The sequence below is a fragment of the Emydura macquarii genome, unplaced genomic scaffold (assembly GCF_026122565.2).
Source record: "Emydura macquarii macquarii isolate MOO-44397 ecotype Brisbane River unplaced genomic scaffold, CSIRO-AGI_Emac_v2 contig_312, whole genome shotgun sequence".
NCBI classification, from domain to species: Eukaryota; Metazoa; Chordata; order Testudines; family Chelidae; genus Emydura; species Emydura macquarii.
Window position 1 is genome coordinate 13,812,057 of NW_027130449.1, and position 26,233 is coordinate 13,838,289.

A 26,233-nucleotide genomic window follows, 5' to 3' on the forward strand; every position below is an offset into this window, starting at 1 on the left:
CTTGGAAGTTAGACAAAAGGGAAAGGAAATTAGTATAAACCAGCCAGCAGTTTCCTGAGTGGTACATAACATGGAATGACTGCCTTAGCGCAGAATTCTGGTGTGACCTCAGAAGTCTGGGGGGATGAATTAACAATCCATTAGCCATCCAAAACTCAAGGCAATGACGACTGTGCAAAAAGGATATCAACTGGACATGTATTTCTTGCATAAACAGGACTCCCGACCGAGAAGCACAGATTCGTTTTTCCTTGACTCCAAAGACCACGGCTGGGCTGGTGTGTTCAAGAGGATCTCACTACCTGCTCGACTACTGATCCCCACCAACAGGAACAGGCACGGCTAGCAGCGGACTGGAATGTCACTTCACAAGAACACAGAGGAAAACGCACAATTTCTGTCTCAAATCAGATACACGGTATTTGAGGAGAAACATTCTCACAATGCAAAAGAGACACCCCACAACCTCCTTCCAGCCCAGTACTAAGATGGCCTGCACTTGTTTGAAGGGGTCCGATGCTTCAGAAGAGACCGCTCCAGAAAGGGAGGCTTATAAGATTTCCATATAATGAAGTTCCCAGAAGGGCCATTCTGCTATGACAACCTACATAATCTTGGAAAAGGGAGTTACCAAGATACTAAATCCATATGAGATCACTGCTCCTTGCCCTTTGAAAACACGTTTGTAGGAAGCTGAATATCTGTGTCAGTATCTTGCCTGGCAAAGTCCGTCCATAGCCTGCTGCAGGAGCTGTGCTGGCTGAGGGCAAAGGCTATGCTCCTATCAAGCAAAATCTGCTGTTACTAAAGGTCACGTCGGATGCTGAATGAAGGCTGATGAATGAGGATGCCTGTCCTCGCTCACTTCTGTCACACATCTAGCAGACTGTTTTCCTCTAACCAGGTCTCCTTTTTTGAGGCAGGCAGAACAAACCAGCTACTCTTTCCACAACTTTACGTACAGCTCTCGGGGCAGGGCGGGGGGAGATCCTGATCCTTGGTGAAATCACAGGACCTGTGACATCATCAAGTGAGTCTGGTGCAAAGGCCCGAGGACACTTTCTTGCTCTCCAGGCCACCAGGTGCTGGGAATACGCAGGGCCAGTGTGACAGCTCCCCAGGCAGAGGAAAGGACCAGGCGCAACTCTGGAGCTGCACTGAAGAGCTCCTCCACGTCTCCTTGGTCCCAAGGCTGGCTGCCTCAGGGCTACAGGGGCCCTACCTCCTCAATGGGGGGAGAAAAGGAGCTGCCTGGTGCAGGAGATCCGCAGAGGTGCCGCACTGCTCTGGAGAGGCCATTTCCAAAGTCAGTACTGGACACTCTGGGACAAATCCAACCCAGGGGTAACTACTGGTGCCTATGGAGTTACCACAGGGATAGCGCTGGTCTCTGCTTTGGCAAGATTTCCTTCCTGGCATTCATCTTAAATAATCTCTTCATTGTTTCAAGAACGGCCCTGCTCCCAGGGAAACCTTTAGCAGAACTTCCATTCTGGGCCCCAAACTGTGCTGCCCCCAGAAACTAACAATTCAGGCATGCAGAGGGAACCTGCCCATGGGGCTAAGGAAGATACCGCATTTTAGTGAAAGCAACAACATGGCCTCCACTTTCCCAGCAGAGAACGTCTCTCTCACACTCTCCAGCCAGACAGCACTTCCCAGCGCCTGGGACTCCTGCTCAGTGCTTTGGTCTGGACTCTACGTCCTCTGCATTAAAACAGCCTGGCTCTCATGCTAGTTGGCACAAGAGCCAGCGCACTAGCCTTCCATCACTAGATACAGTATTTGGGTTCAAATCCTCCCCCGTGTGAAGAATGGGGTTTGATAGCTCTGGTGCCAGCACTCCCTTTGCCCACACACAATCACCGGGACAGGCATGAGCCAGGATCAAACCAGCTTGTGACTTAGCTGGAGAGACAAGTGTTGCACATGGATCAACTCGACTGTCTGTCTGCACTAGTCCTCAGCCATGCCAGTGTCATTAGCCTCCCCAGCACAGCGCATGGGGTCTCAGCTCATTCGCCAGCCCCAGTGTTTTGGGGGGAGGGAGGGAGTTGGAATGCACTGATCATGCTGCCTTATATCACGAGGACATGGTAGCTCATCACGCTATGGTGCTCCGGGAGCAGGTTTTGCAATACAAGGCTGGGTCTTGGGTTTGCCTCTGTCTGCACAGCCACAAGGTTAGGAGCAGTTAAAAGTCTAACTTCCCCGGGAAAACAAAACTTGAGTTACACTGGAAAACAAAATGTGGGAAAGAGGCAGTGAGAAAGACCTGCCACCCACCCACAGCACCGGCCCCTGTTCAAACTGTGCTAGTGTCTGTCTGAGTGGGCAGCACACAAGAGACTGCAGCTGTCAGCAACCAGCTTCTAAGGGCTGCACGAAGAACATCAATACGAACCTAGAGTGAGAGGAGCACAAGTTAGCAGGCCGGGAAACCCAGTAGCCTGCCGCCACTAGCAGCCCATAGACCTGAGACTTCGGGGTGGGTGGGTGGGTGGGTGGAGGAGTTCCCTCCTGAACTTCTTGTTCAGGGACCTGTTTGTATAGAGCAAGAAAAACATTTTGCACTTGCAACTGCCACTGCTGTCAACATTTCTCAGGGTCAGGTTCAGATTACACAGAGGCTGGGAGGGTCACCTTTGTATCCATGTTTCATTGCAAGCCCCAATCTCGATTCTTCCCTCCACCCAGACCCTATCTGAGCAGGGCTGAGTTCTGCGGCAGGAGTCACTGGTATCCACAGGTCGGTAAAACAGACAGTTTGGTTCCCACATTCAGTAGGCCACTTCCCTACGCTTCCCTCCACACAGCAGCGCTTTGTCCTTCACCCCGCACTAGTGAGAAACCTCCAGGGCTAGGAAAGGTTTTTTGAAAAAACGTCTTGGGGCTGGAAATTTGGGCTGGGCAGTATTTTCAAAGCTGCTCAGCATCTACATTAGAACATGGCCCGAGTCATTAACACCAAGTCTAGTGGGCCAGAGTTAGCTTCAGGAAGAGCCTTCGTAAAGATTGAGGCGACAGGCAGTAATGACAGGCTACAATAAATGGTGGCATGCCTCACAGCTCTGTGTGACATCCCAAGACAGTCACACTTCTACAGGGCGAGTATGTGAACCAAAGTACTCCAAAGTCATGCCAGAACAGTGTCCCCAGCACGGCACACTCCTCAGGGTATGTACTGAGTGGCAAGTGAACAGGAAGTGGTTCATAATCTCTCGGGTGTTAAGATCTACTCTATAGCTTCCACAATATATTTTCCTCTTCAGGGAAATTACAATTTAAAAACCATTCAAATAAATTGTGAAAGTAATTAGGGGAGCTCAAAGACAAGGCTGACAGTTCAGCTTTTTGGGGCGCCAGGGAGAAAAATCGTTCCAAAGGAAGTGTCACACCATCACTTGTTTGGGTTTAAATATCCCCAGCAGTACACCCCAGTCACTCTTCAATGCATGTGCACAGAGCTTCCGATAACATTTGGGTTCTTTCATATGCAGCAGTATGGAAGTGAACTCTGTAGCGCTATTTACTCTGAGGTTTTATTTCTCTTCATTTGTACGTAATTTTATCGGGGTCGCTTAAATGTTAGCCCAATTGGAACTGGACAGCGTAGGCTAGATTCCAGCTGGGTTATTAAACACAAAGAGGAAAACAAAGGTCAGGCTGGCTACACCGTTGAGTACAACCTACTGTATAACACTCCCAACAGCCACATGCACACTCTTTCAGAACAGCTTGCACAATTCATTGTAAATGTTGACTTGCCTTTACTCATTTACAAAGTCTTTCAGTCTAAAGTCCCACTCTCCTGCCTACCATGATAGTAGCAGAGCAATTAGTGGGGCAGAAACACGGCTTTTGGCTTGTTTAGTCATTCTCACCATTTTACATGTCAACTATGTCAACAACAAAAATGACCCAGGGCAGTACAAACAGGAGCTAAAAAAAGAGGAGTTTGCAGAGCCTGCTTGCACTAGGACAGCTCTCTTCTTTACAAGGGTCATGCTTGGAAATTCAAGCACAGCAGAAAAACTGAGGTGTGCCAGGCCCAGCAGGTTAGTGAGCTGAATCCCCAAATGCACATTGAAGGAAGGCAGCTCCTCTCTCTAGTCCTAGCTCTGAAGGATCCAGTTCGTCTCACATGCACAGCACTTGCTTGAACACACACATCTAGGCAGAACAACTTGACAAACTACCTGTGTTATTGTCGCAACATGAAGCAGTGCCTCCTGAGTGGGCAAAGCACCAGCGCAACAAGGGAGTCAAAAGATAGCTGGTGGCTTCAAATAAAACGTCTCTCACTCCTACAACAGATGTAGATCTACCCTGCTCAGACCTGTCAAGTGTTCCTGCTCAGTGCCTTTGCCCCTCTTGAATGGGTGGGCAGGAGATTAATTCTGAACAGACGGGATGCATGGGACCACCATGCAGGGAGAACGTTCATTTAAAGAGATCTGTAGAACATGCTGCTCTGTCAACACATTCACAGTGGGTGGGGAAAGCAGTTTCTACAGGACTGAAAAAAAGACCTGAGGCTCTAGGGAAAAGTTTAACAACTAGTTTTCCTAAAGCAGATCATTCTAGCTCATTCTGACGCTAAAATACTTCAAGTGCTCTGTTACAGTAACGAGGGAGCTGGCATCAGAAAGAGCAGTGTGCTACAGTGCGTGTTTCATGGACCCTTATAGCACTGCCTGGACTCGGGTCTGCTGGTTAGCAAAAGGACAAACCAGTCACAGCTTTGGGCTGTAGTGATAATTTAATACACATATTTCCTTCATTTGGGACATTCCATTTTTTAATTTAAAAAAACAAAACCACCCAACCCTTTGTGGCTCATCTTTAAAACAAAGCAGGAACCCAGGCTCTGTGTCATTAACTGCGTGTTCTAGTCCTGGAATCCCAAGTCCTAGCAGTGTCCCTTTATTAGTTAACAATTCTCCTCCTCATTGTCTGCCACAAAGTTCGTACGTGTTCACAATTTCCTTACGGCCTGAACAGCCAAAAGACTCCAGCAAATTCTGCCCTATGTTGACTCTGTCATTGAAACTCCTAGTCCCGTCTGATATACACAGTCATCTCTGTTTGGGATGCATGGGGTGTATATCTGACGTTGGAAGAGGCTGTTTCATGTACACAAGTAGCACTAAGTCTTACCTCTGCTGGGCACCTTATTCCTACTGAATCCGGTAGCTGGCTGATGTCTGTAATGATGTGTCCCCAATTCCTGACCCTGATTAGCAGTTCCTAGCAGAGATTCTGGGTCCCCATGCCCTCCTGCATTCAAAAGCAGAGGGTTCTCATGGCCACCTTTGGTCAATGTATTTGAACTTTTATTGTCCGGAAAGCTGTCCCTGGAACCCTCACATGCACAGTCTTCCTCCATGCTCTCCGAATGGATCAGAGCTGGCTGGTGTACATACCCATGTGGTGCCACTGATGCAGATACCTGCTGGATACATTCTTGTGCCCTGATTTTTAAGAGATGTTGTGGGCTGTTGTGATGGTATGCGTCAGCATTCTGATAAGGCAAAGGCAACGACTGACGCTCCGACAGGTTCTGTCCCATGCTGGTGCCCATAGTCCCAGCATCTCCTTGGCTCATATGCCTGAACAATTCTTGAAATTCTTGCTGCTGTTGCCGCCGTTTGATGAGCTGTGCAAATTCTGCTTGGGGCAGCCGCATGTCCGTGTGTCCCGTGAGCGAGTGGCGGGGGGAAAGCAGTCCCTGGAGGATATGCGGTACCTGCTGGTGTCGGCTGTAATCTGGCGGAGTTGGGGATAGCAGTGCCTGCTGTAGCGCGGAGGCCGTGTAGTGCTGTTGCTGTGCGCTTGGAGGGAAGCTGGGGAACTGGTCGAGTTGAGGGACTTTCAGGGCTTGCTGCGTTGCAGGGAATCCCACCCCTGCTGACGGGCTGTAGTTGCTGGGGGATGCACGGGCCTGATCTGAGAACAGGTGGGGATGTAAGTGCACCTGGTCATAGTTAGCAGGGGGATATCTGTTCACGTTCAGGCTGCAAGGAAGACACAACAGTGATTGTGTTGCAGCAACTCAGGGTAAACAAAATGAATGCAGAGAAGGCCACCCCCACCATTCAGACTCTGAACATCTCTCAATCAACTCCAACAGGCTGTACACATTCAGGGTGGGGGCTCGAAGGCCTAGCTGGAGTGGAACAAAGTGGACAAAGGTTTGCCTCACACCTCCTCTTTCAGGGAGAGCTGCAGACAACACACACAGACCCTGTAGAAGAGCACATGCCCCATGCCACTCATAGTGACGACTTCGGGCTAGTTACGGAATAGTGTCTGAGGTCTCTGGAGAGAGCTGTGGGCGTGTAGATGGGGCAAAAGGTGCTGTGAGGGGCAGAGCGCACCTGTCTGAGCTCTTGAAGCTAGTGCCGGCTCCAACCAGCCCAGGAACGGTCTCTGTACTTTTATGAATGAGCGGCTCTGATGGGCTAATATGTATTTATTTCTCCCCTCTTATGAAAGGACAAGGCTCAGCTTGTGCAGCCACACACACTCCTAGAGCGACACCTGGATTCCTAACCCACCCGGCTCAGCTGGTGTGTTTCCTTCACAAAACCCTCACGCTCCGCGACAGCAGAGCTCCCATCCGCTGGCTAGGAGTGCTGTGCTCCGCAGACTGGCAGACAGCCTCAGTGCACCAAGCTGTGGAGGCACGTCTCTGAATGGCCCTATTGCTTCTCTCCTGCCCTTCTCCCCTCAACGCCTCGCCAGGTCAGCAGAACAGTTCGAGAATGTAAGCCACGGCCTTACCTGTGCGATTCCGCACTATCAGCACTGAGCTGCTTGGACAGTGGCCTGTGACCATATGTGAGAGAGGCCATCAGGTTAGCTCGATGCTGCATTTGGATCTGATTGGCACTCGGGTTGATGGGCATGCCCCGGGGGTGAGAGGACATGCCCTGCCCTGCCACAGCTGCCCCTTGCAGAAGGTTGTTGCTGAGCATGTCTCCGGGCTCTTGCACTTGGATGGTGACCTGCTGTGGCTGCGACTGCTGCTGCATGCCCATGCATGTGAGTGCCACGTTCAGGGGAGGGGAACAGTTACCAGGCGGCTGGAAGATCGCACTGTGGGAAGGCATTCCCTGGAACTGGGACGGAGAAGCTGCACCTATGAAGAACAATCCCTTTGAGTCACTGCACTGAGCTGCGGCCAGGCTGGACAGCACATTCTGTTTAACAGACACAGAGACTAATGCTAGCCGGGACCAGCTGGAAGGTTTTCAGAACTGAGCTGCATTTCAGCCAGTGATGAGAGGTTGCCTTGCCTTTCCTGCCTATTCCAACCTGAAGTTTCATTAGCACTATGCCATCGGACCACAGCCACAGCTGGAAATACTTGCAAGGCAAAAGAAAATGTGAGTATAAGGTTATTTGCATAATCAGAGAAGAATATCCCTTCTCCCGGCCCCTAGAAATGATCAGCAAGGATCTCAGGTCAGGAGATCCTTAACAACATATTCCAGCTGGCAAGATCCACTGCAAGTACTCAGAGAACACCATCCCCTTCGGCCAGATGGAGAATCTTTCACATCAGCTAACTGCACCAGGCACTAGAATTTGGAGAAAACATGAACTGGTTTCCCAAGTGCTTTCTAAAAGCATACGGTTCCGACAAGTGGCCTGCACAACAGGAGGACAGATGGCTTGGTGTACTCAGTGCTTACCATGAGTCTGTAACATGCCGCTATTCACAGGAGGGGGGCTGCTATTTGGCTGCCTGAAGAGATGATTATTAGGGTGGTTTGGGGGTGGACTAGATGGCTGAATCCGTAACCTACGCAGGAAAATAAACATCTTTGTAAATCGCTCTTCCCGATAAAGATGCTTGTTCAGGTTTTCGAACTGAACTCTAAGTGCTTTTAAAAAAAACAAATAAATACAAAAAACCTCTTTCAGAATCTTCAACACTTTGCAACATAATTTCTATTTTATCTTCATTAACCCTCTAGATAATGGAGTATGGCACAATGGTTAGAGCACAAGCCTGGGACTCAGGAACCCTGGGTTCTAGTCCTGACTCACCATGACTTATGGAAAGGTTCTCCCCCCTCTGTGCCTCAGCCTTCCTCATCTGTAAAATGGGATGATAATTTTTAGCCAGCAGAGGGCATGTGGGGGGAGGGGGAAGGGTCTAGCGAGTGCTTGTAAATGGCTTGGCATACAAGGTGCTAGGAGAAGGGGCTCGTGCTATTATTGAAACTCATTTGTTTTCAAGCTGGCCAACAAGCAGCAGTTCAGTGTCAATTTAAATGAATGTTGTGCCATCAGGTTAGTTTCAAGGTTCTCTGGGACAGAAATGTTAAGAGCCTGATTGCCAGAGATGTGCTCCTACAGCTCCAGCAGCAGCCTGCACGTGCCTCTAGGAATCAGGGCCAGTTCTCCAAGGTTTCCCCCGCCAGCGCTTTGCCAAAGCAAACCCCTTACTTTACCTCTGCAGCTGGTGGGTGAGCAGAGCTGGCTGGTTTTCACATGGCGCTTGCAGAGGTGGAGATGGCTGAGGTGGGCGAATACAATCCTGAGCCAGGCACCAGAAAGGAGGGGAACAAAAAGTATTTGCAATCAGTCAGTTCCATTCGACTGAGAGAGAGTTTGGATCAATACATTAAGACACACCAGGGCTCTCCAAATAATCAACCTGAGACAGCCGTTCTCACTATCGTACCAGCTGTGCAAGCACTGCTGCTGACAAGCATTCACCCTTCTTCCTCATTACAGCAGGTCTTTGCCACATAGACACAAGTTTCCTCACTAGTCCCCTGCGCCATTCAATAGCTCTATCTGTGACACTGCAGGAAAACCTGGTTAGGATTCAGGGAGCATGGACCCAGCTCTACCTGAATCTGCTGATGGAGAATTTGATGATGCTGCTCCTGCTGGTACAACATGTGCTGCTGCTGTGTCTTCTCCAGAGTTCTCTCATCCATATGCCCACCGTACATCTTCCGTAGTTGCTCGCACTCCTGTAATGAATTCAATACACGCACAATGTGACCTCTTCCTGCACAGCAACCATGCTGTGTAAAAAAGGCTTTCACTCTGCAGTCTCCTTGGCTAAAAGAGCCAGAGAAAAAGAAGAAACTGCAGGACAGAAATCCTAATCCGTTTAGTTAGCAGGATGTGTGTGCATAATACCAGGGTCAGCCCAGCTCTCCCATACAAAGGGAAGAAATGGATGCTCATGGTACTAAGCTCAGTCTCCTTACACTGCTATTGCAAGACGTGCAAGTGAAAAACATCAGTAATGAATACCCCACGATTAAATTAGCATCTCATGCTCCTCCTGTCCTAAATAGGAAAATTCCTCTCTTAGGGCCCAATCCAACTCCAACTGATGTCAAAGAAAGCACCATGCAATTTCGGCCATCACAGAGCAAAATGACCTTTCAATGAACATTACAATCAGGAAGGCCAAAAAAGAATTTGAAGAACAGCTAGCCAAAGACTCAAAAAGTAATAGCAATAAAATGTTTTAAATACATCAGGAGCAGGAAGCTGCTAGACAGCCATTGGGGCCACTGGATGATCAACATGCTACAGGAGCACTCAAGGAAGATAAGGCTATTGCAGAGAAACTAAATCAATTCTTTCCATCCGTCTTCACGGCTGAGGACGTGAGGGAGACTCCAAAACCTGAGCCATTCTTTTTAGGTGACAAATCTGAGGAACCATCCCAGATTGAAGTGTCATTAGAAGAGGTTTGGAACAAACTGATAAATTAAACAGTAATAAGTCACCAGGACTAGATGGTATTCACCCAAGAGTTCTGAAGGAAGCCAAATGTGAAATTGCAGAACTACAAGCTGTAACCTATGCAACCTATCATTTAAATCAGCTTCTGTATCAGATGACTGGAGGACAGCTAATGTGACATCAATTTTTAAAAAAGGCTTCAGAGGCTGAAACTATAGTAAAAACCAGAATTATCAGACACACGGATGAACACAGTTTGTTTGGGAAGAGTCAACATAGTTTTTGTCAAGAGAAATCATGCCTCACCAATCTACTAGAATTCTTTGAGGGGGTCAACAAGCATGTGGACAAGTATGATCCAGTGGATGTAGTGTACTTAGATTTTCAGAAAGCCTTTGACAAGGTCTCTCACCAAAGGCTCTTAAGCAAAGTAAGTGGTCATGGGATAAGAGGGAAGGTCCTCTCCTGGATCAGTAACTGATTAAAAGATAGGAAACAAAGGATAGGAATAACATGATCAGTTTTCAGAATGGAGAATGATGTCCCTCCAGGGGTCTGTACTGGGACCAGTGCTGTTCAACATATTCCTAACTGATCTGAGAGAGTGTCTTTGGAAGAAATTCAATGACAGAGTTTCTAGGCAGCACAGGTATTATTTCTAGGCAGCACAGGTATTAGGGCCACATGCCTCAGTCGAGCAGGACTTCTTGTACCTTGCCTGTGTTTCTACAGTGATGTGTCAAGTTCCTAGAAAAGGGGGAAGCCCCCAAGATCCCCAGGCTGTAGCTGAGATGAAGAGGGTGATGGCAACCCTACAAAGCACACTCCAACACACAGAAGGAGGGAAATGATATGCTCCCCAGCTATGGGGTTGAAGAATGTTTAGATCCAGGAGACAAAGCAGTCCAAAGGGTTTCCTCCTGTGTTTCCTCTATGACCTAAGGTCAGTGACCTATGATGACCCATTGCACCCCTCCTCATTCCTTTACCTGCTGAAGCTGTTTGATGCTGCTGTTCTTGCCCATTTTCTCCAGGTGGGCTTTGAATGCCTGGATGCTGGCAGCACCATCAGAGAAGCGGCGAACTGGGGAGAAGCGCTCAGTGGGGAGGTGCAGGGTGTTGGAGTCCTTGTAAATAGAACTAAACACATGGGGAAGTGGGTTAGTGATGCCAGCTGAAAAACAAACAACTACAGAGACAATTCATTTATACCAGCTCTGCCAAGTTCCGCCTGCCCAGGAGTTCTGTTCAGGCTGATAAACATTAGTTTATTCATCACGAGCAAGATACAGGGTTATAGCAAGTCCATTTTGTACCAGGGCAGGTACATTTTCTCTAAAATTTTGCAAGTCTGAGTTAAATACTAACTAGATTATAACTGGGGTTCAAATCTTTATCTGGCCATAAGACTTGACCTAGCACTTAGTTCCCCAGACCTACAGAAACCAGTCAACATCTAAGAATTGAAAGGCGTTTCTTCATCTGATCACTTATCTAGCCTTTGTACTGCACAAAGGGACCTGACTGTACTTCAGTTTACACAGCGACATTTCTGCTAATCTGGAGATTCCCTACATCCCAGTAGGATGGAAATACTTTGTGCTATGAAAAATTGTTGCATGTTCATCTCTCTCAGTTGGGGAAGCAGCAGCCAGTTAGGAATGCAGCTGTCTTAGATGAGGTGTTTCTGCTGCCAGAAGCAGCTGAATCTCTATGGCAAGGTCCATTTGCTAAGATGAGATCCTAACAAGCACAGCTGAAGCTTGCCTGCTCAGCCAAATTCCTAAATACAGCTGGCCAGCAGCCTAGGAATTCTAATCTAAATGAGCAAAGGAGCAGGACCAGCATAACAACCCCACGTGAGCCTAGCACAGAAGCTTTACTTGCAGGTACACCCAGAGAGAGACTTCACTATGTACTGAGAGAAGTGCAAGGAAAACCCATGGAATACCTGGGAAACAAAAAACTGGCAAATATGAATTTGTGCATCAAAATGGGGACCAGTACCTTGAGATATAACCTTCATATCTGTGGGGAATGCAGGCTTCCCATTCGAATGCCAGAAAATCCTAGACCACCACTCAGCAGCAAGACCTGCTCTCTCTCACCACACACACAGACTTCCAGGATCTTCCATTTCTTAGACAACACATGCTGGTGAACTCATCAGACTGGTTTATTCCAAACATTAACACACATCGGGCCTGGCAGATGAGGGAGACTTGAGCTGAACACATTCTGCCAAATGCTGCATCTCCTGTGACTTCAGAGGGATGGACTTGGGGGTCAAACAAGGAAGCTGCATTTGTAGGGGGCCCTCAAGACAAAACCAATAATGGCAAAATAAAAGTTTTAAAATACTTCTAAGTCTCCCGTATGTGCAGGTAAAAACTGCTGTGTCACAGCATCAGTGGATAAGACTCACACACCAAGGGCAGGAAGGACTCTGCTGACCATAGAACTATCAGGTCTATGCTGCAGCCACTTGGAGCCAGAACACAGGCTGGTATCCAAGTTCAGAGATGCACTAAACCCAAGGGGGAAGGGAGAAACCTGACGACTTTGCACAGAAGGGGAAGCCTCTTCCACTGCTACAGACTGTCTTGTTTCAGCCTCTTCCTTGGCACCCATCACTTGGAATGCAGAGTCAACCGGCGGCCTAGGTGTTGATGCCATGCCATCACGATGGATACGTCAGAGAAGCACACAGAAATAAACGGACCAAGCCTACTATCGGGGCAAATTTTTGCAGAGGAACTTATAACAGCTCCCTCCCAACACCAAGTTTTAATTTCCAGAACTGGCAGTCAGAAGAAATTTTTCCAGGAATAAACTTCACTTTCAATTTGGGCTCCCATATATCAGTCAAAACCAAGCACATTTTTGTCCTCAAGAATGCACCTTTAATAGTATTGCTAAACACTGCTCTCTTTCCACCCACACACAAAGCAAATACTACCACTGAGGACCCAGTTAGTTTATCTGCCCAGACGGGCTTAGCTCCGTATCAATTCCATCCATACTAAAAATCAGAGGACAACAGTATAGCTGCAGCAATGGTCTTTGTCTGTGAAAGGACCTTAGGAAACAAGTCTTTAGAACATTCCTGTGGATGGGTTGGTTGTACAATAAACAGAAGATAATCTAGCTCCATATAGTAGTTCTTCCAACCAAATTATGTTAGACAAATTGGTACTTTAAATATTTTATATATGCACAGAGTCTTTGCTGAAGCCTGTACCGCAGACCAAACGGAATCTGCTGGAATCCCTTGCAAGAGTCAGATTCTCCTGCTGTAACATTTCCAGGATGTCAGTTTCAGTTACTGTCACATACCCAGCCTTGCTTGGTAAAATATATTTTAGTTTTCATCAATTACAGTTTTCAGTATGTTTCAGCTAAGGCTAGAATTGGCTGGCTGTCCTGCTCCCTTTCTGTGCCACGCCTCCTGCCAGTCAGGCAGCCAAACCTGTCCATCTGACCTTCCAACTCAGTAACGGACAGCAGAAGCTAGTGATGGAAGTGAACACTGTGCCTCAGGTTCCCTAACATGCTTGGACGATGGGCAGTAACACTGCCCCTTGCGCTCCAGACCGGCTTTTTGGAGTAACATATTTTGAGACCTTTTATTTACAAACCAGTTTCAAAACAGACTAAGCTAAGCACCAGAATAGAAACTGACAGCTGTCCAGTAACTAGTACTTTGTGGTTTACTGCAGGTTATGCCATGCTACAAGACACAGCCTTCCACTAGCTATGTCTGAGGTGGACAGACTTCTAGGCACTTGGTCTGGGGCCAGATTTGATTTTCAAGTTCCTCTCTTTTGATCTCAGGTATGTCTGTAGCCCCACAAGCTTACAGGCCTCTGCTGTGATATGTAAAACGCTCATCATTGTGAATCTGGAATGAGCCAATCCTATTCTGTGCATGTTAAAACAGAGGAGCAGACACAGGACTTTGGAGCGGAGAGCAAGAGGGGGCAGGGGTAGGCTCATTATAAAAAGCCTTACAACAATATCTCAATCACTTCATTTCAACCTACATTCTGAAGTGACCCTGGAATCAAGATACACAGTATTTTCTGTTTATTTCTTTTGCAAGTGTTTTTCTTCTCTTCCTATAAAGCACTCTGTGATCCAAGAAATTGTACTCCTTCCCTCCTGCCTCCCTTCAAGTGTTTCAACCCGGGAGTAACTTCAGGGTAACTCAGGATTTATCTTTTGTCTTCCAGAGTTCCAGCGTGGCACTAATGCTGACTCAGTCTGCTCAGAGTTCACCTCTCTCTGCTGATTACACCAACGCTCAGCTCAGCAGGTATCGAGCTACAATCAAGAGTCCTTTAACAAGCTTGCCAGTGTGAGCTAGTTAGAGGATTTAACAACCTGAGCACAAATCTGGTCTGCTAGGCAATGGCTTTTTCAATTGTTCAGCCACTGAAATCAAAGCGAAATGAACATGACAATTTACACCTGTGTCACACCCTTAGTGCTTTGGAGTTCGGGGTGCAGTTTTAAGACGTGTCTGTGGTAGTAGCATCTCCAATTTGCTGCAGCATCAAAGGACTCTGTGTAGAACGACTAGGTCTCAAAATCCGGAGGGCTCTTCCTCCAGAGTGTTAGCTCACTTGGATCCAGTTTTGCAGCAGTTCCCTCAATCACAGAAGTTATCATTGTTCTTCCCCAACCTTCTCCACCAGAGGATTGGGTTAGAAACAAAATGACAAATAGGGACACTTTGCAAGGAGACTCTGCAGTTAAACACACAACTCTGGTGCAGTGAGCTTTCTAAACCTGTATATAGGTTACTCCTGGTGCAGCCTTTCATACAGCAGTCCACTGTCGATTATTTCCCAGCAGATTTACTACTCAGTACACGGTTGAGCCTACTAATAAGTAAACGGGATAGCTTAATTCCAAACCCGGGACAAAGGCAGCCATCCTGAGAAATCATCTCCAGCCACAGAAGTGGGACCGGACGGGAAAAGCCAACTGATCCCTGCCCACAAGTGCACAAAACCCCTGCACCATCCGCTTCGCAGCCGAGGAGCCTACATCTACTCCGAAATGCAGCATGTCCCATAGGGCCAGCCAGCTTCTACTTTGGGGTCTGCTCCTTTCTTCCTTTAATCCCTTTCATGCTAAGCTGCACTCCATTTCAACGACATCTGAGCGGGTTCCCTGGCGCAGAGCTGCCCGAACGGCCGGTGCCATTACTCACCGGTGCTGATCGGGTACCAGGTGTGGAGCCCAAGCCCGTGATCGAAAAGATTGCTGTCCTAGCTGTCTCTGCAAGTCTGGCGGGATTTCAGCTGTAGGGTTGGTCATTGCCAGAGTGTGCCTTTTTGACCTATTTGCCAAGTATCTGCAACAAGCAGGAGCACATTTTATAAGTGGAAGAGATGATGGGAATACTCCAAAAAAAGGGAGCGTAAGCAGATAATCCAGAGTAAATATGAAAGAAAAATGCTCGCTGCAGTGCTCAGAGCCTGCTGTGAGTTGTATAACACCCGTGAAAGAGCAAACCGGACTGCCAATGTCTGTCAGCTGAAAGGGACGGTAACTGCCCAGGGGAGGACTGAAGCTTTAGCCGGCTTTATTCCAATGCCAGCCTTGGTAAGGAACAGAATGACCAGTCGTCATCTCAGGAAGAAAGCCCGGGCAATAACCAGGCTCACTCATTTAAATGTAGCTTCACAGTGACTAGAGCTACTTTCAGTAGGGATTCTTTCCTATACAGTGATACTAGTCTGAAGGGTAATGGCCAAATCCTGCCTGCCATACAGCACATGCACTGATGCCGGGGGACTGCTCGTGTGAGTAATGCTAGCAGCAGTGGGCTAGAGAGCGGCACAGTGCAGACAGAGCTGTGCACGTTTCTCTGCGTGGCGCAGCCTGCACCGCAGTCCTGACCTGCAGCGTTCTCAGTCTCGTCTCTGAGCAGAGATCAGCACGGTGAATGGCTCCACATCACAGGATGGCGTTTATGACCCAGCTACCACTGCTGGCGATTAGACTGTGACCTGCCTTGGATCTGAATGTGGGTTCAGAGAGAGGAAAGTATGCGTGTGAAGTGCGCCACCTAGCCTCCACTCTTGGACATTTCCAGCGGAGCCTGGCAACCAGTCTACGAAGGCGGCACCATGATGCCTAAAGCAAAATGCAAGGGAAAGTGAGGGGCTAACTCAGCCCTTGCCTTTCTGGAGCAGCAGGCCCTGCCCTCTGGGAGCTTCCCATCTCAGCTGTAGACAAGTTCATGGTCGGTTTGGTTTTTTTAACCCTGTTGTTCCCTTTGGGTTTTGTTTGATGCTCAGGCCAACCCAGGCCAGAAGAGCCTGATTGAGTGAGATGGCAAAGGACACAGCTATGCCTGGATGTCCTGAACTCTTTGGCAAGCACCAGGGCAGCCCTGGCAGGTGCTAGAAATGGAGCAAACACGGAGCAAGGCTCGAGGACGGAGTGGAATCAATGCCTGTACCTGGACTAGGCTAACCCCCCCACCATTGCTAGCTCTAGTGAAGCTGCATCAGTGGTGAGTTGGGGCTACAGAGATAGCTAGAGTACACAAAGCCAGAGGGGAAAACGGGGGTTTCAAACACTTCCGTTTGATTTCTTTTGAATGTCTAACTAAAACCTGTGCAATAGGGGAAATAGCAGCACTGAAAATGATGGCTCTGCAAAAAACAATCTTGCTTCCTTGCTAACTACTTATCCAGTGACACAAAGCAGTCAGGTAACAGAATGAAGAGTCCCTAGTGGTGCAGTGACTTACCCAAGTCTGAGCCATTGGCTGTTTGAGATCTATTTGATGGAGACAGGGAGAGTTTCCCAATTGTGGTTTGCTACAGTCATTTTATTTCATGCCTCCAGGGAACAATCCAATCACGAGCTGCAAGTGTTTGGGTGGAAAAGAAGCTATGCAAGCCCAGAAGAGATGTGATTGTGCCCTGGCCACGGGGAGTGGAATACATGCTATTTCAAGGGCAGGCAACCTAAAACAAACAAGGGCAAAAGTTGCTCTGCAGTCACTGCAGAGGGCATTCAAACCAGTGTTCTGAAAAGATAAATATTTGCATCTGTCCCCAGCGTTAATACTGTTTACTCTTCTACTGTGGCCATCAGTGGCATGTCACTGTGTAAGAGGGTGGGGAGGACGAGGGTTAGTGTGCATCCATTGGCACACTTTAAGGCTGGTCCCATCCAGTGGATGTGGTGCATGTGGTGTAAGTGCACACAAGAAGGATTTGGGGTAATATTTTCAAAAGTAGCTAAGTCCCATTTTCAAAGTTGATTTAGGTACTTCAGAACCTGCATCCCATGGACTTACAGTGAGCTCCTACGTCCTATACACATTTTTGGACGTTTTACCCCTGACCTCAAAATCCTACCTGCCAAGCCTGGCTCTTGGAAGCTTAAAGGGTGCAGCTGAAAGCAGAGATTTAAAAAATATGAGCCCTCGAACCTTGGCCCGCTGAGGACACATTGGCCATTTGCCAAGAGTGGAGGGCTGCATCTTATTTGCACAAAATGGAAAAGGCTGCAGGTAGGTTCAGCTTTACAATTTGGAGCGGAGGACCACAGAGACTACAGTTTGCAACTTCTGTACAGAGTCTGGCAGTGCAATCACTGGAGAGTTCTGATGTCAAGACGCCACATTCAGTATCGACTGGGGGCAAGACCACTTTTGCCAAGACAGAGCATTGCATTCTGGGGCTTGCAGCGTCTGTGGGCCATGCCTCCATAATAAAGATGAGGATGACCACGGGTAGCACTGTATAGCTTCCTGGGCCACACTTTGCCTACCCACGATATAGGATATGCACTGAGAAAAGGTCTGTAGAGACGCCTAGCCACTTGAAGCATAGGGAATTCTTTAATGTGCAAAATGTTGAGCTGTTTTGTAAGATCAGGTAAATGAGGGAATGTTGGCACACACCCTGGACAACCCACAATTGTATCTAGCTGCCTGTCACTATTAGAACCCAACCCCTTTTGTTTTACAGCACTGAGACCAGCAGAGTTTACAACCACTACAGGAACGTTATGAGGGACTAAATACTTTATTAGCAACTCCCTCGTTTCTATATCTGCCTGCTACCCACTCAGGGGTTACTTGCATCCTTCTTGAAAGGACAATAGCCACGAAAGCACTTGTTCTGGCCCAAGTTCCTGCCCACCAGAACTGGGGAGAATCCATGGAACTTAGTAAGTCTGCTTTAGTAAGCAGGATCATCTGCACCAGTCTGTTAGCAGAAAAACTAGCTATACAAAAGCTACCATGGAAGTGTTAGCAAGGACAGCGTTAGTGTTTTCAGCTAGAGGCAGCAGCTGGGGGAGAACCCTGGCACGTACTTTGGCTGGGGAGAGAAGTGAAGTTTCTGATTTGTTATTGGACCGTCCCTCTCCTGTCAGAGCAGACTGTTTCAGGACCTACTGTTATGGCTAGAGGTCTAAATGACTACAGATACCAAGTTTTGATAAAACTCACTTCATTTAAGGCATCAGAGTTGGATGTTTACTGCAGGTCTTGGTCCAAAAGCTGCACAGATAAAATGAGACTTCCCCGGTCACTCAGCAGGGATGAGGCAAGCTGCCGTCTCTTAGCACTAACTACGCAGGTTAGTTTGGTTTGCATGCTGGTGCACCATAAGCAAAGGAGTTTGAGCAATAGGGTCTCCAGAAAGTCTGAGCACTAAACAGCCTGCAGAATTTCAGGTGATGTTCAGATTGTTTTACAGAGAGTTATTTATTTGCCTGTTAGCGTCACACAGAATAATTGCCTGGGGGAAACAAGCACCCAGAAAGGAAAAGTTGAAACCTTCACCATAATCAACAGCTGCTGCCTGGGATGAGGCTGATTGGTGGGGTTAATCAGCTTTAGGACACCACAGGGTGACCCTCTCCAGCAGCACAAGGGGAAGGCTAACCGACGGGATGTTACCTCTGCACAGCTTCCTGATCCGGCTCCCCATCAGAGCTCTCCTCATCCACAGGGGTAACTGCTGGCACTGCCTGAGGAGAGAGGAAAGGGGAACCATGGGCTCCTGAAGGTGGCTTATTCAATACCAGCATGGGCTGCCAAAAGCTGACCTTCTTGAAAGGTTTGCAGAAGAATATTTAATTAAGTACCAGACATTTAGGGGCCCTAAGAACCCTCCTTCAAAACACACCATCCCCATCTCATCCTGACACAGGGCAACCGATACAGGGTGGCTTCTTGTGTTGATGCTAGCAGGAAATTCAGTAATGCACACACCTCCAGGGGGGCATTGCCCGCATTTACACCCCAGAACTTCACACCGGCAGATTTTCATTCCTCTGATAAAATAAAGCAAGAGAGCTGTAAAGCAGCTTAGCGAGAGGGTACAAACAGCAGGCTCTTCTCAGCACTTCTGAAGAGGAGAAATATTTCAATTACTACTTATAAATCACAACTAAAAGGTGGATGGGCAACGAGCCGTTCGGCATCAGCACATCACAATCCTCACAGCAGAGAGAGGCCCGGCCCGGCCTCTGGTGTTAGCAATTTTGTGCAGGGCACTAATGGAAGGCAGACGACTCTCAACTAGGCAGACTCCAATTGACAGCCTCAGTGAGATCCAAGGCCACAAAAAGGAACCGAGAGATTAGAAACATGGACAGCGAACGTGAGATTCATCCTGCAAACATATGGCCGTTCTGGGGACACAGACACCGCCAATAGGCAATTAGAGGGCTGGCTTGAGGGATACTTATGTGCCCCCAGCGGTCTGCACTACTCAAAGAGGGGCCATAGCCAGACAGCCAGGCATGGCAATTCCTACTGCGGGCTCCAGGGCAGCTGTGGCATGAAGGAGGAGAACCCCAAAACCTCAGGCACTGAGCAAGCAGCAATGTTGAAGGAGCTGGTGAGAGAGGGAAGGGCTGCCTGGAAAGGAGAGGCGCTTGTGAAGCACCGGTATCATCGGAGAGGGAGGCTACCAGCCCTTCTCTACAGAGCACTGGTGAGAGGACACCAGTCACAGCGTGACCAGGAACTTGCTGATACTGGCAGTGAAGCCACTGTCTGTTCTAATAGGTTCCTTTGAATCCAGCTTCAGCGTTGCCTCTGGAGAGCAGATGGGCAGAGAGGGCAAAAGGATGAGGAAACACTCCCAAAAGGGAACGTTATTGTAGCATGAAAGTCCCTGGGGAAGGAAAGCAAATGGCAGGTGGCGAGTCCCTGCCAGCTTCAGGAATCTGGCATTTCATTCGCTGTCCACCCCTGCAGTTCTTTCACACACACTGCTCGCCCCTGGCTTTCTCTGCCAGCAAGAGGATGTGTTTGTAAACACGCCGCCAATTCTGTTCTTCCTTTTGCTACTTACTGGCGTCATAGTGACGAGTGGGGAAGGACCTCGAGGACGCTTTAGCAGTTGTGCGTGCAGCTGGATGTTGGCGCCACCATCTGATGCCCGTCGCCCCAGAGGGCCCATTCCATTCAACAACTGCAGAGTGGGGGGCTGCAGCAAGGACTGCTCCTAGGAGGAACAGAGGTGAGTCATCACAGAACACGCCTGCTCGAGTGCCTGCTGCCGAAGGATCTCAAAGCACTTGATAAATAGCAAGGAAACTAAGCCTCACTGGCCTTGGATGAAGTGAAGCATATTCAACAGCTTACAACTGGGGAAACCGATGCACAGAGTGGTGGAATGAGCTGCCCCAACTCTCACAGTGAGCCTGTGGCAGAGCTGGGAGCAGAACCCAGATCTTCCAACTTCCAACCCTGAGCTTCAGCCACAAGACAGGCTGGGTCTCACATGCTTGGAAGCCAAGGACCCCTTGTGTGATCTGTTAAGGTCATTGACCCCTCCATCAAACAAGTTTATGAATTTCAAAGTGTGGGGTGGTTTTTTTGTTTTGTTTTGACGCAGAACAACAAGAGGAACAATCCAGGGTGGTAAGCGACATCAAACAGAACTAAATTCCAGGCACAGTGATCAAATCTATCATTAAACCCATGGAGTAGAATAGGGGCTTCTGAAAGAGGTGCAGCCTGTATCTCTGGGTAGCACTGGCTACAGTTGTGGGGAACATACACGTCAGCTGGTACCTTGTACTCCAGCTGGCCAGTCGGCTGTAGATTCTGCATAGGCAGCATATTGTGCATGAAGTTCATGTTTGGAGTCACCTGCAGGAACGGAGCCTGGGGAGTGACACGAGGGAAGCCTGGCAGGAGCTTCTGGAGATCTTCCATGACTTCCGTGCTGCGCAATCACATTCACAAACATGGGACTTAGAAATAACCCAAGCAAACCAACCGACATGCTCACCACATTCAGCTCTGCTTCTCACTGGCTTTCACGGTGGATTTCTCCGGCTCAGGAGAGGGGTGTGGATCTTAAGCTTAGGAGTTCATTGTTTTTAAATGTGTCCTTTGGGTCTCAGAATTAGCATTTTCCAGGGCTAACCATTCATGCAAAATACAATTGCACTTAGTGTCTAGAGACTGTTTCATGATGCTAAGACATTACAAATAAAGTGGCCCATAGGCCAAAAGGAGGTTGGAAAGCTCTCTCGCCAGCATAGCCTCCAATTAAACAAAACCAGCCAGAAATAGCAGCCGGGCAGGGATAAAGAGGAAATCGTGCTCCTGCCTGAGAGGCTTGCCACGTAGGGCACAGGGAAAATGGAAGGGAAGGCATGGATTTCTGCCATTCAAGTGGCACCTGACAGCCCTTCCCCACCCAGGCAAGATCATGCTTTTGAGCAAGAATGCCATCCTGCCTCCCATTCAGCGCAGAGCTAGGTATGCTGGGAGCAGGAGAACAAAGGGGTTTCACTCCTTGATGTTGAAGGGCAGGGAGGGTTTTGACATGCATTTTCCCATTAAGATGTGAATCTACTATCCATCATTTTGTAAGATTATGTAAAACCTCTGACCTCTCAGCAGGACCATCCCAAAGGTATAAGAGCTTCTTACACCCTCCAGATCAAAGCACTGTACTGTACCCAGCTGCCTCCAAGAGGTCATGAAAAGCCAGAGAAACACCCACTGACTCAGGGAGTGCCAGCTGGGGTGGGGGAACCCTTAAAAAGGCAGGCTAGGGTCCCTCCCCTCCCACTCAGGAGAAAGAGCCTGATACTAACCGTGGGTCAGCCACTCCAACCGTGTGCCTTCTCATTGAGAGATAACGGACCAGGGCTTCCGGGGACGGCTCTTCTCCTTCGTCGCTGTCCAAGTTCATTGTTCCATCAGTCTGGGGTGGGGAAGAGTACAAGAGGTTTTGAAATCAAGTGCCAGAAGCCCGGCGTGTCACCCAGAAAGGCCACTCGCAGCAATCAGCAATGGAAAGCAACTTGCCTCTACAATTTGGTTCTCAGGGTTGATGAGCTGGACTTGTGGCACATTGATACTCACTGTGTTGCCTGCCTGTTCCGCCTGCAAAGTAGAAGGAATCAGAACCATGAGCAACTGAGGGGTTTCTTTTCAATTTTAATACCTACTGCAAAGACCTTCAGGTTGCGACTCTTCCTACTGTTCAGCCACAAACAGCAAAGGATGCACAGCGCTCTTCGGGGGGAATCGCCTTCTTCCAACCCACTGGCCACTTGCAGAAGGGATCTCAACTCCAAGTTCAACTACATCTTCATCCACCTCTCCCACCCAAGAACACGCCCTTCTCAGATTCCTGCTATTGAAACTCAGCTGCACGCCCAGATGCTGTACAGCAGAAGTGTGGGCATTTTCATTCAAAGCAAAACAGGGTTTGGCTCCAGCAGTGTGTTGGTATAGCCGCCTGGGGATGAAGGGGGAGAGCTAGGCGCCAGTTCTAAGCGGTTCTCCTCATACTTAAAACGCCCCCAAAGGACTTGCTTCCACCTGTGCCCAAAGCTCCTCTCTACTCCCTTCTCCACTCCTCTCATCTCGAATCAGCAGCTTCCTTACACCAGCCCCAGGTCACTGACTCTCCACTTAGCCACCGACATCTCCCTCTCCTCCCTTTGGCTGTACAGACATCTGTCACTGCATTACAAGGTAACTAGGTAGAGCAGGTTGGGGCATGCTTTGCATGAAAGACACTAGACTGAATAAAGTTGCAGTTTCATGGCCAGAAAATTGCAAACCCCAAGAGTATGGTAAGGCTGACAGACATGAAAACCAACCACTCAGGCAAAGAACCTACTCATCTCTTCTTAGCAGGGTGAGGAGATTCACGAAGGCACTGAAGTTACTTTACTTACCAACAGAACAAGCAACTAGCTCTGACCAAGTTGAGTTTTGCAAGGCTGGGGGAAGTAACTATTACCCTGCAGTGGTGGAATGACACCACCTAGGTGGGACCCACCTGGATGTTAGCTGGTGCGGGGAAGGTCATGGGCCGCGGCACATTGGGAGGTGCTGTAATGCGCAGATTCTTATGTCTCTTTTTTAATCGGTCACAGAGCAGGCTATAGATTGCACTGTAGTGATCATAAGCATCTGTTCTTAATGACTAGAAAGGGAAGGATAATAAGAGATCAATTTTTCCCAAGTAATGAAAATAAATCCCCCGCCCCCCTCCACACAGACAGACACAGACACACAGAGCCACTTTACAGAAGAAAGCATTAACTGGCAAGTTTGATCAGCCACAAACACAACAGGGGCCGCAAGAGGGGCACCTGCAAGGTGGTCGAGTTACCTGTAGCGTGCGCTCTTTGTCTAGCCCCATGTCTGCCATTGCTATGAGCACATCTTCATTCAGTGGTTCCATCTGCCTTTCAATCTTCAGGTGCTGACATTCTGCTATTAACTGCAAAGGCACAGAGAGACATCAGTGGTCAGCACCCCACGGGTGGCAAACGTTAACTCGGTGGAACACACCATAGAACCACCGGTGCCTCGAGCCTACAGCAGGAGGCCCGTGACCTTTGCTGCAGCTCAGCACAATATCTATTCACTGAGGCTACAGTGGCCTGCCTGGGCAAAGTAGGAGCAACAACAGCACCTCACTTCACACTAGCATGTCATCTTGGGGGCCAGCTATGTCCCAACTTCAGCAGGGTAATCAAAGCAGCCAGTGTCATGGAGCTGCAGAGACTAGAAGAAAGATGCAAGACGATGAACGATAGAGAGTCCGAGAGAAGAAAGGGCACGAAGAACAGGGTGACAGTGGGTAAGCTGTACGGCTCATGAGGGAACTCTGAACACAGGACATGAATTTGGTTTTGAGCAGCTCTAATGGTTTCCAGCGTGCACAGAGGGGCCAGTATTCAGCCCTCCTCCAAAAAGCCTGCATACCCAACTCCCGACACACCGGAGCCGCTCTGCCTGCTCACCCTGTCAAATTCTGCATCGGCGTCCCCAAGCTTCATCCATTTGTGTTTGCAAATCTGTTCCATGGACAGTCGCTTACTTGGGTCCAGCACCAACATGTGGCGGATCAAGTGCTCACATTCTACAAGAGAGCAACAGGAAAATGAGTAATTCAGTAGCAAAGGGCAACACCTCCCGAGAGACGCAGCTCTGCATTGTGTTGGGAACCGGGTATTTTTTCGACGCAACAGACAACACTACTTTGTCTACAGAATCATTCAAAAAGAGCAAATACAGACATGCCGTGTGTCAGGCCTGAGTCAGTCTTGGAAACAAGCATGGGATTCAGTTCCAAACATTTGATGTCTGAGTTTAGCCTCTACCAAGGACGAGGCACAAGCAAGCTCCACCCACAGCAAAATTAAAACAAGATCTCCAGCTCAGTGCAGTTAAAGGGACTCAGGTGACACTGAGCAACAATAGCCTTTGGCCAACTGAAAACCCAAGACAGTGACTGCAGGATGTTTCCCAAGGCTCAAGGGCAGAAAGACCCCAGCTCCCAAGGGACATCGATGGCTTCTGCCATTCAAGAGCATGGGGTTTCTCTCCACGTGCAATGCAATGTTGGTGCAGACTCTGCATCAGTAAAGCAGAAAACAACTTTCAAAGTCTAGGGTAACATTTTCATTGGATTTAGATTTTCAAAAGCTTGATTTGAAAGCATCTATATTTGGGGCCCAATCTGACTGTCTGAATACCTTTCGACCTGAAGAAGAGCTCTGTGTAAGCTCAAAAGCTTGTTTCTTTCACCAACAGAAGCTGTTCCAATAAAAGACATTGCCTCACCCACCTTGTCTCTCTAATATCCTGAGACCAGCATGGCTACAACAACACTGCACGTATACCTTTCACCCGGTACACATTTCCCCTATAAACCAGCCAACACCAAAGTTCTGAATGAAATATGAACTCCATCGAAAATGTCATTCAACAAGCAGCCGTCAGAATCAGCCCTGCGATGTTTGCTGCAGTCTCTAGGCGGCACACTTCCACTCCGCATCTACTTGTTCACTCTGGCAATGCCATGTCATGCAGCCATACTTCAGGGTTGAAGGCCAACCACAGTGGCCATCTATCAGGCTGCCAAAGCAGGATTACCAAATGCAGGCTCATTGCAGGAAAATACATTTCCCAAACTTCCTTACAGTAACAAGCACCACCACCACACCGGCCCGTAACTCACACCCAGCAAACTGATGGCAAGTCCAACCTGAAGCTAGAGAAAAGTCTCTTATTTTCAAACTAAATTTTCCATTAAGGCATGCTATAAAATATGAGCTGGAGTCTCCTCCAGTAAAGATGGAGCCTTGTTTGCAGTTATCAGAAAATTACACATTTTCATGGACATTATTCTTCCTATTTACAACACAAAATCTCTTTTAAAAATGGAACACACGGTATAAACTTAAGATGCAAATCCACAGTGCAGATGTTTTTTTTTAAAAACTAACAAAACCAGTTACATAAATTAAGTGGCAATTTAGAGCAAGAGGAATAAAACACAAGTTCTTCCTTTCACATCAGATCTAGCCAAAAGCCACTTAATTTTTAAATATTGCATCTTTCCCAGCACTTGCTTATCTCATCTACTGAAAACGCCCATGCCCCACGCTGATATCCCTTGTGCAGCCACCACCAATGGCAGCTGCTACTGCTCACACCACTTATCTAGCTTACACATTATGCCAATTGAGTCTTCATAGTAACAAAACCCTCAAATCTTTCACTGAAAGAAGATGCAAAGATATCATTTTCAATGGAGAATGCAAGGCATCAGGCCTTCTACAGCAGAAGTATTAAGTTATGAATGAATCCCCAGCGGCTTGTCATTGTGTATCATCACCTGGCTGTCCCAGAGTTTGGACAGAATCTAGGAGTGCTTTTGATGCACCACACAGTTTAGTACAAAATCTCTGCAGCAGTGAAAGTATTTGAATTCTTTCACTGAAGTCACAAGGAGTCAGGATGGAAGCATAGCAGTTAACAGCTAAGCCAAGTCACTGCACATCACCGGGCACATACAAGGCAAGGAGTTCTCAGCAGATTGGGGGACGGGGGTGTTCATGTGGCTGATGCATGCCAGTTGTGACATGGTACCCCAAAGCAGTTTGCCTATGGGTCTGGGAGTCCAGAGATATGGGTCTGTACCCAAATCTGCTACTGACTCTGCCTGGGCAAGTCACCACACCATGC

The 26,233-nt window shown here is 48.3% G+C and overlaps 1 protein-coding gene across 4 annotated transcripts in view; it reads right to left on the reverse strand.

The window, feature by feature from the left end:
- Positions 1–26,233, reverse strand: part of SIK3 (SIK family kinase 3) — a 131,889-nt gene that overhangs the window by 5,018 nt on the left and 100,638 nt on the right. For 2 of the 4 annotated variants that reach the window (XM_067565945.1, XM_067565938.1), the window contains exons 7-21: positions 24,004–24,122; positions 23,367–23,477; positions 23,031–23,177; positions 22,046–22,123; positions 21,832–21,941; positions 20,795–20,948; positions 20,070–20,222; positions 18,665–18,735; positions 14,945–15,088; positions 10,716–10,866; positions 8,871–8,996; positions 8,466–8,551; positions 7,701–7,810; positions 6,787–7,144; positions 5,161–6,017 (exon numbers count right to left, since the gene is read on the reverse strand). In XM_067565945.1, coding sequence (XP_067422046.1) covers positions 5,161–6,017; positions 6,787–7,144; positions 7,701–7,810; positions 8,466–8,551; positions 8,871–8,996; positions 10,716–10,866; positions 14,945–15,088; positions 18,665–18,735; positions 20,070–20,222; positions 20,795–20,948; positions 21,832–21,941; positions 22,046–22,123; positions 23,031–23,177; positions 23,367–23,477; positions 24,004–24,122 — 2,775 coding nt within the window. Of the gene's footprint in view, positions 1–11; positions 365–5,160; positions 6,018–6,786; positions 7,145–7,700; positions 7,811–8,465; positions 8,552–8,870; positions 8,997–10,715; positions 10,867–14,944; positions 15,089–18,664; positions 18,736–20,069; positions 20,223–20,794; positions 20,949–21,831; positions 21,942–22,045; positions 22,124–23,030; positions 23,178–23,366; positions 23,478–24,003; positions 24,123–26,233 lie in introns of those variants that run through there. The other 2 variants (XM_067565959.1, XM_067565953.1) reach the window with 2 other exon arrangements.